General features: G+C 48.5%; 2 protein-coding genes across 6 annotated transcripts in view; both read left to right on the top strand.

The window, feature by feature from the left end:
* Window positions 1-4,936, top strand: part of CRACR2B (calcium release activated channel regulator 2B) — a 46,265-nt gene extending 41,329 nt beyond the window's left edge. For all 3 annotated transcript variants that reach the window (XM_082283597.1, XM_082283595.1, XM_082283596.1), the window contains exons 16-18: window positions 874-981; window positions 1,687-1,763; window positions 2,790-4,936. In XM_082283597.1, coding sequence (XP_082139723.1) covers window positions 874-981; window positions 1,687-1,763; window positions 2,790-2,874 — 270 coding nt within the window. In that variant the 3' untranslated portion in view covers window positions 2,875-4,936. The remainder of the gene's footprint in view (window positions 1-873; window positions 982-1,686; window positions 1,764-2,789) is intronic.
* Window positions 4,937-7,821: 2,885 nt separating this feature from the next.
* The window catches only part of CD151 (CD151 molecule (Raph blood group)), a 31,747-nt gene continuing 26,406 nt past the window's right edge, over window positions 7,822-13,162 (top strand). For 2 of the 3 annotated variants that reach the window (XM_082284415.1, XM_082284416.1), the window contains exon 1: window positions 7,864-7,937. The gene's annotated coding sequence lies outside the window, so the exon portion shown is untranslated. Of the gene's footprint in view, window positions 7,938-13,162 lie in introns of all 3 variants that reach the window. The other variant, XM_082284414.1, reaches the window with a different exon arrangement.

Below are 13,162 nucleotides of genomic sequence, written 5' to 3'. Positions count from 1 at the left end.
AAAAAACCAAGGTCTCAGTGAAATGACTAAGTATAGGTTGGAGGTTTCTAATATTATTAATTTCCACAAGCCTGTTGGGGAAAAAAACCGAAACAAACAACCACTTATGCCTTTGGACTCTGAAAGATCAATGGTTAAGATCTTTAAAACTAACCAGGCTCTGAAAATTGGGTTCCTTTCAGGAGGAAGGTTAAACTGAGCCCACAGAAAATCAAACCACATGAAATCTGTAAATTTTAATCTCTCTCTTCTTTTCCTCTCCCCATCTGTGTGTTTATTTTGTTTTCAGGTTCTGTATGTCATCCAGGGCACTAGAGTGTGGAAATATGTTTGAGCCCTGTTCTTCTGCCCATGTTTTAGTGAGCCAGTGGAACTATAGAGAGTTTGACCAGAGGTAGGGGGGCTCCAGGAATTGCCTAGGAATAACAGTTCCTGCAGAGACAATTTACAAGGGTTCAAGGTTGCTTAACTTGCTTGGCCAGTGGATTTTCAGCATGAGATCATTGAGTTTAGGACAGCACATTAGACACAGTAATGCACATACAAAAATTACTGTGCTTATTAAGAAGCTCTGCCTGATCCCAAATTCTGAATAGCCTATGGGGCTGCTTTTCTTTAGGCATTTTGTTATTTTCCTGAGAGGCACTTATGTCCTGCCTCCCCTCTGTCACCATCCCAGCTGAACATACCAAACATTTGGAATATGTTTCCCTAGTTCAAGCTTCCTTCCACAAATCCCTGGGGCTATTGAAGGAATGGCCCTTTAATGATCTAACGGGCCTGATCCTGCTGCCACTGAAGGTCTTGTTTGCTTGAGCTGGAAGGATCTGCTCTGAGTTGCTGGGTCTCTAGGGGTCTTTATTTCTCTTGCAGGAAGGTATTGAGGATGGAGCTGTGGTCTTTCTGCTTGGAAACAAATTGGATGCTGTGCAGAGGGAGACCCGGAATGTGCCCAAGGTGGAGGGGGAAAGGCTGGCAAAGGTGTGACTCAGTGCTCTGCTGCTTGACCTGCTCTGCAGCCACCCTCCAGCTGGCAGATAATCCTTCTTGGAGCCATCTTCCAGTATGGTACCTTCCCTCTCCGTCCCACCCCCTGTTTCTCCAATGTGAACATGTACCAAGGTCCCTCTGGTACCAGGGAGGATGAGGTGGTGGCCTGTATGTGGCAGACAATGGCCCTTGAGGGAGGCTCATGTATTTCTCTTGGGGCTTGATGTCCCATTACAGTCTTTCTGAGAGTAACATGCATGGCTGATTTCCCATTTGTGGGCTCCTTAATGCAACATTATCCTGCCTCTTTCCTCACTCCTTTGTCTGCCTGCCTGCTGGCACCTTGGCCCCTGGGTGGGGGGCGACAGGGTTTCAAAGGTGTTTCCTGCCTTCTGGACTCACAACAGCAAGGTAAGGGAATCAAAGTACCCTGGATAGATGCTTTCTCTTCCCAAACAACTCCCCCAGTGCTCCCTTTTGGACACTCTGGCTTGGCTCCAAATGCTGAAAAAGCATCTCCTTTTCCTGGGTTGGTGAGCAGGGTGCACCCCAGCAGGGTAGCAGCCACCCTCCTGGCTCCAATGGCTCTTGGCGGGGTTCCTGGGGATGAGGGTGGGCCAGCTCCCAAGGCTGTGGGTGAATGGTGCTGGTAGAGAGCTGGCAGTCACCCTGGGTGCTTGCTGTGCTCTCTGGCAGGAGTACAAGGCTGTGTTCTACGAGTGCAGTGCGATGACTGGCTACAACATCATGGAGCCCATGCTGCACATGGCCAGGTCAGTGAACAGGAACAGTCACCCTGGGATACTTCCCCAGCTGGAGGTGACTGGTGTGGGCTCTCCTGGGGAATGGGCCCAAGAAGAGAGGGGTGTCAAAGATGGACTTTGTCACATCCCAAAAAAGACCTGACTCCTCTGACTTCAGGTCCTTGTCTTTTGTGCCTGGAGAGCACCAAGTGTAGACTGAATGTTTTTGCATACAAAGCTTCACCTGGTAGATCTGGCTGTTGCAAGATTAGTAGTTTAATTTGAATATTTCATCACAAAATCCTTGCATACTCCCCCAGATTTTAAGCTGGTGTTTTCAGTTTGAAGTCTGCATGCAGCTCTAAGGGTTCTTTCTTCCCTATCTTAATAAGCATTGTACAGACTGAGCTGTTTCAGTGGCAATAGTTTAAAAAGGAGATAAGATACTGTTCGGCTGAAAGAAGTTTGCCCTAAGATTTTTAGTTTTTTAAAAAACAGGTAATTTTGGGGAAAAAAAGGTATTTTAAATCTTGCATGAAAGCTATCATTTTGTTTTCTTTTATCCCTTCACTACCTCCTGCATCATCTCTGTTATAGCCACAGCAGGGCTTAGCTGTTCATTAACTGGGAGGATTTACTTATCAGCTAGGTGAATCACATCTCCCATAGCACGTGCCTTCAGCATGCTTTATTACCACGCTGCTGCCCAAGATGGCCCACACAGGTGGAGCAAACAACCTGGGATTCTGACATCAATGGAGGAGCTTGGGAATAAGGCACAGGCCACTCACATGGGTGCTCTGATTACTATGTCATGGTGCCCCCTCTTGTATGTGTCCAGTTGCTTTCCCCATTCCCTGGAAATTCATGCTCATTCTCTGTGTGTTATTCATCTAGCCTGACTTCCAGAGAAGTCAAGTCTTTGGGCCTGTTACTTCTTGCAATCCTAAATGTAAATCCTAAATGGCTGGTGGAGAGCAAAGAGCAGAGGCAAACGTCTTGGAAGGAAGATCTCAGTAACCAGGTTGTGTTCTTGCTCTGTGCTGCTCTTTCCAGGTTGCTGACAGCACAAGAAGACAGGCAGAGGGAGAATGCCCTGCAGCTGGAGGATATCAGCAGAAGGAAAGGGTGCTGCACATAAAGCACACTGATGTGCCCGCAAGAGACATGTGCCAATGGTATATCATGAAGCTGGGGATTCCTTTCAAGCAAGCTGAATTTGATGGTATCAGCTCTCTAGAGACTTGGGGAAGGTGCAGCTTTTTCCAGTCTGTGAATTTTGAGGCATAAATCAGGCCAAAATGTGCGTATTATCTGCACTGTTCTACTTCCTAACTCTGCATGCAGCCCTGGTCTCTGGAGGCCTCTGCTTCTTTGGGGGAATTTGACTGGTCTTAGCTCGTAGGTCGTAGTACAGACTGGGCCTTCTGTCTGGAGAGGTTGATTCCCTGTAAAGGGATGAAGTCTTGTTCCTGTTCTTTTTGGCAAAGAAGTGGCCTAGTAGCAGTAAGCAGAGGACACAGTGCGTCTGTATTAAATAGAATTTCCATGTAAGAGATAAATAAATTATTTTAAGTTTGGGCTAGCTCTAAGTAGTGATCCAGGTCCCAGAGAGTAGCATCATCTCTTGGTTCTGCAACAGCAGCGCTCAGCTGAGAGCCCGCTGTGGTGAGCGAGAACACTTCCACCACTTCTGGCAAGATCTGGATCAGGCCCTGTATTTACTGCAGGATTTGGTTGGGCTTGTCAATATTGTAGTTAACAGATTCCATGTGTGATTATAGTATGGACTGACAGGACTAGTCATCCCAATGGCTTTCATGGCTTTGTCACCCTAATGGACATTTTCGCTGTCCTATTGTATGTTTATGGAACACAGAGCAGTTGCCCTGGGACCCGCAGGCACTGGCATGTGCTGCTGATTCATGGCCAATTGCAGGGGCTGTGCTATACAAACCAGGGGAGCCATATATAGCCTGTTTTAAGGCTGAATGCTGCCTGTTTCCTCCCATTCTCTTATCCTTTCCTGAAGAATCTCCAGCAACTCGGAACTGCCTCACCCGCAGTCCTAAAGATCCCACCGCAGTGCTTTCAAGTGCACCTGGGCTGGAAGCACAGGGCAGCTGCCTGTATGAAATGTACCTTTTTCTCTTGCAGTGACCTTGAGCAACAGCCCCACTTTACTGGTGAAGGGCCTGAGAAAGAGCTGGATTGAACCTGTTCCCATTGGGAAGAGGCCTTCGTGTCGCTAAGGGGTGGGGTAAAGCAGGGGGAGGAGAGGCACGGGCAGAGGTAGAAACTGTCCCCAGAAGTGCTCCTGTCGGCACAGCTGCCACTGTGCCTGGCCATGGAGCTTCTGGGGTGCGATGCCTTCAGGTTTGCAGCTCAGTGGTTCTCAAAGCCTTATTGGGACTAAGTGAGATTTTTGGTCGTGCCCTTTTCCCTTTTGTTTTTGAGGCTGTTTCTGTGTGTGACTGACATTTTAGGCACAAGATGTGATACTGCAGCTGTGAAGCAGCCCTCCAGCCTTGCGGCATAGGGAAAGCCCGTACTTTACCATGGTCTTTCCTCTCTTGGGATAAGGCGGCTACTCTGAATGTCTGTTTATTGCACAAATTTCACTGGGAGTATCCCATGCAAGCAAAGTGCTCTGAGTCATTTACAGCCCATCAGTATTACAAAGAATTTCCATGGTTCCTCCTGGTGCCCTTTACTTCTGATAGGAAAGAGGAAGTTTTTCTCTGGAAGAGCAGGATTTCTGAGTAAAAGGAAGAGCTGAAAGTAGTAAGATCCTGCTCAGTCCTTACTGTTGGCTGGCTGTGACTCACACTGTTTAACTGCACCAGCACCTTCTAGAGACTGGGAATCAGAAAGCTACAAGAGGTCCAGAAGGAAGCAGGGTAGCTGGTGTGGAGCCTGGAGTAAGACCAACAGTGCTGCCAGGGAACTGCTCGTGTTTGCAAGAAGCGATGTTTGGGAAGGGAAATCCGTGCTAAGGTGTTCTGAACATGCACCTCCCACGCTCTGTACACAGCACACCCGAGACAAAGGCGTGAAATACAGCTGACACGCAAATACGGGCCAGTCTGTGTGTTACCTTTATCAGTGCTGTCATACTGCAAAGGCAAGAACCATCAGGTTCTTTTAATGTACAACCTTGAGTGGTTTTCTTAGTGTGCAAACAGTACAGACAATAAAGAAATGCTGTCTTAGAAGCGGTTGTGTTGAGAGATTTTTTTTCCAGGCACCGCAGGAGATTCAGCCTCCCATCTTCAATCACTGATTGTAGTGTGACCTTCCCTTCTCACTGCTCAGGAAGTGGCCTGTCCCCCATGGTGGTACACAGGGGTTCTTACAAATAGGGAGAGAGTTGACCAGGACCCCATGTTTTGGAGGCAGAGGCTGTTTTTCAAGCAGCCAGAGTCCAGCTGTTCAGGGAAGGCAGAGCATGGGGAAGAAAAAGGCAAGACACTTCCCCAGTGTCGGGGGGTAGTGCTTTCAGAGAGGGCAGGTTCTCACCTTGTTACCTATATTCATAGAACTAAATCTTTATTTTGTTAATATCCCATGCATCCTTTTCACTAGAGTTAGGAATTTGGTTGCTTTTAATCCTTGTGTCCTGGCATGGCTCCAGCTTGGATGTTCATGCCTTACAGAAATAATCACTCTGCAGTTTTGACCAAACAAATTATTACTCATTTCCCCTGCTATAAACTGACAGCACAAGTAGTTCATTGTAACATATATTTTTTTAAAGCAGGAAGGGTGGATTTTTGTTTCAAGGATGACAAAATGGCACAGAATTTGAGCAGGCTGAGCTTGGACAATGATAAACAGCAGGGTGGGGTTTATTACTGGAAGGTCTTTTGTTGTCTCTCAGCACAATAATTAAATATCCTGTTAGAAGGCCAAGATGCGGTCTAAAGGGGCATGCTGCTAGTTTTTAAACCTGTCTGATATCAGACCCAAACTAGACCAGAATTTCCAAGAAATTCATTTTACTACATCCCTCTTTTTTACCAGAATCTCTCCTGCCTCTAAATGGAAGCTCTGTGAGCAGCCACCCTTTGTAAGTGACTGCTGGAAACTGCAGCATAAATGCAAATAATGGGATATCCTGAGGGGGCATGAGATGAGGGAGGATGCAAAATATGACTGCCTGGGTGCTTATTCCTTCACCACATTGGCTCCAGCCTCTTAGTGAACAAGTGACTTTTTGCACATAATCTGTAAGGTATTTTGGAATCATATCACAAGAAAGTACTCTTCTTATAGCCTGGGACGCCTTATCCTGGCACATGCAACAGTGCAGCTGTGTACACAATCAGGTTGAAGGGCAAAAGCAAAAAAAACCAGCTGCTCTGATAAGCAGCCATGGTCCTACAATCTCTGCAGGCCGGCAAAGGGACCTCACTCTGCTTTGCTTCCACTTTCATGTTAATATGCTAAGGGTAAGCATAAGAGGATTAGGCTGACAGCATCTCTTTGAAAAGCCAAAACAGGGCTGAAAAGAGAGCATTAAGCCACAGTGTAAAGTTTAAAGCTTTTCCACAGGACAAATGCAGGAATTGCAAAGGTTTGAGATGTTGTTTTCCACTACCTTCTTTATTCCAGCAGCCTGAACTCCAAGGGACACTTTCCAAATACACACAATTAATGAGTTCCTGCTATGGGGATCATGCAGTCACTCACACATTATTTTCTGCCCTGTCACCTTCTTCTGTTTGTGTCTTTCCATGATCTTTTTACTTGTTGATTGCTTAGACTATAAATATATATAGACCAAGTACTTCATCTCCAGTTATAAATGTACCTCACAGCCCATTATACATCGTCAAATGCTCTGTTTGGTGATCTCCCTCTCAGTGCCAAGAGACCTGTGGCCCTGCAGTTCAGAGCTTTGCTAGAAGGCGCTCATTACTTACCCAGCTGTTGATGAGTTACACGGAAATTTCGGCTGGCGAGGCTACAATAACCCGACTCTAGCCTCTGCAGCCTGCGGGGCATGTTTATATACGTATATACGATGCTGCAAACACAAGTGTAGCTGTGTGCTACTTCTGAATATACTCGTCCACAGGAGACCTGACCAGGTACAGTTAGTCTTCTCAAGGTAAACAAGTATCTGCAGTAAGTATCTATTACTCCAGCAATAAGCTGAGGATGTGGAGGTGGGGGGGTCCTGTGGTGTATCTCGCCTTTACCTGCAGGCTCTCCCAAGTGCAGGAAGCACTTGTGCCCGGTCATGCCCATTTGCTGACCCAAATCTGCCACGGTGGGAGGGTTCCGTGCTTTCCTGTTTGTGCATGAAATCCCTGGACATGGCAAGAAGGCAGTGGCCCAGTGTGGCGGCTACCCAGGGCTCCACCAAGGAGGGCCAGGACCTGGGCGGGGGCTGGCATCTCTTGTGGCTTCCAGGTAATGCCGCAAATTCCCTGCAACAAACCTTTCAGTGTGTAAGCAAGCTGATCCCCCAAGGCTCTATTTGATCACTTGGTTCTCCAGCAGCTCTGAACTAAAGCTTAGGCAGGATTCTCATGGGCTGAGAGAGAGACTCCTTGGGAAGGATGAAGTGATTTTTGAGTTGGGCACATGGAGAGCCTAAGGCAAGCAGGAGGTTCTAAACCGGCCTTTTCCTTCCCTGCCCAGATCTCCTCTCTTCATCCCGCCCCTGAAAAAGCATGTGCGGCCACTCAGCCGTGGAGTGGAGAGGGCGTGGGTCTTTTCCTGGGAGCATCCCCCGCACAGGGCTGCTGCTTAGCACAGAAGTATGTGGGCTGCGGCTCAAGTGAGGTAATGGCAGGATGAGACAATGTGCCAGTCAGGGCTTGATTTTAATTTACAGGGTGTTTCATGGAAAACTCTTTTAACAAGCAGGTCTGACGCCTTAAAGAAAAAAAAAAAAAGCCGCTCTAGCAGCAGTAGTTCGCTGTAAGGTGTTGCCTGCGGCAGTGGAAATGGCAACGTGAGGCGGCGGAGCCGAGCCGAGGCTGCGGATGGCGCCGCAGAGCACGAGCAGCCCCGGCCGCAGGGGGCGAGCCGGGCCGGCCGGGAGCGGGGGAGGTGGCCCGGGCTGGGGTGGGCCGGGCAGGGCCGGCCGCGCCTCCCTCCCGCCCTCCTGAGAGTGCCTCCCGTCCCTGCCTGCCTCCCTCCCGCGCAGCGCGGCAGGTCGGGGCGTGCGGCGGCGCGGAGCGGCGGCCGACGGTGAGGCGGAGCGCCCGAAATGGCGGCGCCGGGGGGACGGCGGGAGGCGGGGGGCGCGGCGGCCCCGGGGAAGCGGGGCCGGGGAAGGGGCTGGGGCGGCAGCACCGGAGAGCGGGGCCGAGCGCGGCCCCTGGGCCCCGTGTGCGGCAGCGGGGCCCGGCGCTCCCGCCGTCCCTGCCGGCACCCCGCACCCGTGGGGACCTGGCCGCGGCCACCCAACCCCGGCCCTGCCGCAGCCCTGCTTTGCTTCCCCTGCACTGCCCTGTGGCATTGCACAGCTTCGCAGGGGCTTGGCCCGTGTACACTTTGTTGTGGTTCTTCTTCTTTTTTTTTTTTTTTTTTCATTAGAAAAGTGTTTTAACCTGTTGCAGGTGGTGTCATAAACTTTGCACAGCCCGCGGAATTAGTGAAGGTGTTCTGAATATTGCCATAAATCTTGTGAAACAATTATTATCCCCCTCTGTCTTTTGTTCAGTTAAATTTCCCTGTTGTACAAATAAAGACTTGGCCTTTATGCTGGGCTTGCAGGACCCGAGGAGGAGGAGGAGGGAGAGAGTGAGCCCTTGTTTACCACGCAGTCCAGGCGGTGTTCTGTTCCCTTCATTTTCTGGAAGCTGCATCAAATGGGGAGCTGATGACGATGGGTTATTGCTGCACCGTGGTGCTGCTTGGCATGAGGAATCTTTACAAGTAGCTGCTTCTTCTTGTCCTCTCATAAAGAACATAAACTGCTGTAATTTTTTAAATCTGACTTTTCCTGAGAGCTTTTGTAATCAACTTGTTGCAGTATCCTGTTGAATTTTAGCAATGACATGTCTTTATTTCAGGCTACTGTGTAGCATCCCTTAAATTGTGCTGCTTCACTTCCTTTGTCCTCCTACAGCGCTTCCTGGCTTTCCCTGAGGGTTCATGTGGTGCCTCCTAGAACAAGGGTTGATTGAAATAGCATCACCCATCAGAGACCATTTAGTTCAAACAGTTTTGAAAGATGGTCCTTTTGCAAAAATGCATTTCCTTTGCCACCTAAAGGCCATCGGCAAGGTTCTAAGGGAAGCTTTTGGTTTGGTGGATGGTCTTACCACCTGATACTGTGGAGGCCGAAGAGCCTCTTAGCATGCCACCAGTCAGACAAAGTCCATCCCAGTCCTCCTGGCTGACTGTTGTTGCTGCCAAAGGGCTGCCTGTCGTGGAGGGAGCAGAACGCCTGGCTCCGTTGAGCTGTTGCTGAGCTCATGGTAACTAGAAAAGTCAGTGCAGAAGTTTCAGTGTATTTATATTCTCTGAAGCATTTTGCATGCCTAGGACAGGCAGTTCCCGATCTGTGGATTGCTGGAAGCTGGCCAATGGGGAATTGGATTGCTGGAAGCTGGGGTAGCATCACTTACGCTTTATGTGGCGTGTCTGGTGACAGGTCCCTGTCAAAGGCACAACACTGCCTTGCACAGGTGGGCCTGGGCTCTGGTTTGCCACAGCTGCTCTGGGCTGCCAGTACTTCTGAGTCAGATGTCCTTGATGGAAGCTTGAGCTGTGAGCTGAAGGAGGTGGCAGCTTTTGAGCTCCTCTGTGTAATTCTCCTCAGATCACATCCTTGCTCTGTGGTGTGCTGATGATGTATTTTGAGTTCCTGGCCTGTATTTCCTTCTGGCCATGTGCTGTATTTCTGCAAAAAGCATGTTTTATTCCAAACTGTTGCATGTGGCTTCTGCAGTGGAGGAGAATGACTTCCCCTGTTGCCTGGTAAAAGTCCTGGTACTCCCTGCTGTATGCTGGCTTCAGGAATCAATAAGAAAACACCTTTTCTGAGTGCTTGAAATAATGTCCCATGTGTAACACTTCATTTTACTCTGGAGTCTGAGATGGTTAGTCCCTCCTGTGGTACATTTTGTGAGAATTTAACACGTTTTCTTTCTCCTAATTCAAGGCAAGTGTGTTAAATGGGGTTTATTTGCTACTTTCAGTGCAGCCTCTGAAAGTTTGTCTTTGGGTGTGAGAGATTCTTCAGTAAGGGGTGGAAGAAAGCTGCTTGTACTCCCTTGTCAAGCAAAAATGCTAGGTGGGAGTGGCTGATGAAGGGCTCTCTCTCCCTTTAGGAACTTTCCAGCAGGCCTATAATTTCCAGTAAATAAAAGTTGTATCTCGATTCTGGCTGTTTCCATTAGACGTGCACAGAAGACAACAACTCCCCTTGCTCTTGAGACAGCCTGAGGGGGTTGATTAGAGAACTGTGTCTCTTCTAGCCAGGCCATCCCACTGGCAAATTCACTTGTTCCTTCTACGTAGTTTGGCTTCTGCTCTCAAGAGTGCATTGGACTATTGGTTATGCATGGAAGGAAAAAGTGTATTTGCATGTGCTTGTTTGTGTAACATCTCTGTCACTGTGTGTCCCTCCCTGTTTGTGGCAGACTGTCCTGTCTGGCATTTCCAGGTAATTTGGTCATTTGTAAAGCAATCATACTGTCCCTCTGTTCTTTTTGTGCCTTCTGTTTAAGACAGAAGCTTAGAAAGAAAAAATTGACAGACTCTGAAAAACAGAAAGGGTAGCTGTGCTTTTTCATGTCGCAGTTTACCATTACTGTCCCCAGTGGCCTCATCGGCCTTGTTCCTTAGGCCTCCTGAGAGGATGTTCTACTCCTCACTCTACTTTCTGCTCCTGAGCTCAACAGTGGGTTATCTCCAGCTCTCCCTGTGTGCACTGACAGCTGAGGTCATGAAAAGCCTGAGGAAGGGGGACTCCTAGAAATGACAGCTCATCTCAGCTTCCTTGGCTGGGAGGAACAGAAGCCTAAGTCTCCCTGGTTGTTTAAAAATCTTCAGATCCTAAGGGTGAAGGTCTCCTTCTGTCTCACTCACTCGTCCTGCCTTTCAGACTCTTGATGTGATTTTTCTTTTGTCACAGCAAAGCTGAAATGAAATGATCAGTGTCACTGTAAAGTCATCCCATTTTCCCATCCTTTTTTGTACTTGCATTTTGACAGAGCTTTCCCCAGGATGGTGCCCATCTTCCCAGTCTGTGAGAAATGTGCTTTTCCTGGCTACCCTGTGTCTGAAGCCAAGGTGTGGAGGGAGAAATGAGGAATGGCAGGCATGTGGAATGGAGATGAGGTGTTCTGTCAGTTCTGTGGAGAGTGCCTCATTCCATCCCTCCCCACGGCACAGAAATTGTTGTCTGCCAGGCCCTCTTGGCAAGGATCTGCCCTGTAATAGCAGCACTGCTGATGGGCATCTTTCTTCAGTGTTTTGTCTGTCCTGCCTGCCAGACTCCTCTGCTTGTGATCTCAACAGCCTGGGATCCTGGGGAATGGATTCAGGGAATCCTATTAAGTCCTGTGTCCTAGCTGCTGACAGTAATAAAATTCTTGGCAAAATGAGCAGGAGGGTGATGACTATTTTGCACTCCTGGAATTGCATGGCTGAGTAAGAGGTGTGTTTTGGGGTCTGGTCATTTGAATATAACCAACTTGGTCCACATTTCTAGCCCGAGTTTCTTGTGCTGGTTGGATGGTTATGACCCCAGCCCGTGCTGGAAAACTGCTGTGCAGCTCTGTAGGGCAGGAGTGCAATAAGCTCAACATGGGACTGAAAGTGTGTCCAGCTCCTTGGAAGGATACAAGCATGAATTGATGCCATGACATGCCAGCTGGGCTTTTCATGGAGTTACACACACACACATATATATATATATGTGTGTGTGTGTGTGTGTGTGTATTTCGTGCATGCTTTTGATGCCAGTAATGGTGGGCATTATTGGAGGCAGGATACTGGTTTAGTGGGATAAGGAAGGACATCAGGAATTATATTCTGCAACAGTTGAGGGAGGGTCCTTGGCAGCTGTTTAAATTCATTTGGGTGCTGACCCACGGGCACTGTCTTGAGGGTGCAGCCAAGCAAATACACACTGTGCAACTCTTGATTAACATTGCATTGCCTGCATCCCTGTAGGCTGCTCTGGAGCCACCTCTCCTACCTGAGTGCATCCCAGAGAGGGAGTGTGGAGGATGTGGGGTGTGACATGGTCTCTTAAGAGAGGTGGAAATGAGACATGTGGGAGGTGCAAGAGAGGATGTTGCTCAGACCCACAGGTTGTTCCTGGCAGCGGTAATGAGGCTTCATAAAGAAAAGCTGAGGCAGAAGTCGGTGACAAAAAGTGTTTGGCATTGACCATTGTTTCTTATCTGTGGCTGGTGCCAGATCTGAGTACAAAAGGAGCAAAGTTCACTTATTTAAGCCAGGTTTTCTTTACTTTTATAAGAAAGACAGCAGCAGTGGGGAGCTGGGGCAGTGGGAAGAGTTGTAAGGGTAAGTGCCTCTGCTTTGGTGAAACTTGTCCTTGTAGCTGTGATGTGGAAGACAGATGCTCCTAAGAAACAGTGGAGTTGGGCTGAAATTTGCAGCATGTTTCCCAGATGTCTTTGCCATTGTAGGAGAGGGATAGGTTTAAAGGAAGAAACACCTTTTGGAGATACTATGAAAGAAAGATCTGCTGTGCTGTACAAATGGACAAGGTGAAAACTTGTCTGATACCTCACCCTGGAACACTTCTGCTCCTGTGGGGAAGAAGTGGACAGGAGAAAGATCGAGCAGATGATTGCTATTTTGCACTATTGGCATTGCATGGTGGAATGGGAGGTGTGTTTTGGAGTCTGGGCTGCATTTGGGTCTTGCTGGTCAGGTGATTATGACTCTCCAGTCCCAGCCAGAAAAGCACTGTACACTTTGGTAGGTGCATCTCAGGCAGGAGTGGAATCAGCTCAACACAGACTGAAAGTAGTCCTTGGCAGCTCTTTTGGTACAAGTGTATGACTTACCAGCATAGCTGGAGGATGAACAATGGATTCATTGGCTCCTTCACTAGTGAAATTCAGTTAAAAGTGGGACCAGGAGTGGTTTGAGGTAGGAATTACTGTGGGAGAGGTTTCTGTTTTATCTGGAGTGCATCGCTGACTTGTTATCTGCTGGAGTAGGAGCCACAATGCCTGTGGGGTTTTTAGGGAGTACTCTGATCCTCAGTGTCCACTGCGCTGCAACAATAAAGAAAATAAGGGGGAAGGATGGTTTTGGTCAAATTTATCTGCTGTCAGAGCCAACTGGCAGATGCCAGCCACGCTGACATTTTTGGCATGCCAGCCAGTGAGCAGGACTTCTGTAGTGCCTGACAAGGCAGGCATGAGTCATGGCTTGTGAATGTCAGTATTTCTTCTTAGCTTTGGTGGAATCCAGAAGGGAGG

This window comes from Coloeus monedula (assembly GCF_965178545.1).
Source record: "Coloeus monedula genome assembly, chromosome: 6".
In the NCBI taxonomy this organism is placed as follows: Eukaryota; Metazoa; Chordata; class Aves; order Passeriformes; family Corvidae; genus Coloeus; species Coloeus monedula.
Note: the sequence above shows the minus strand (reverse complement) of the source record. Positions and strands in the feature narration are given on the sequence as shown.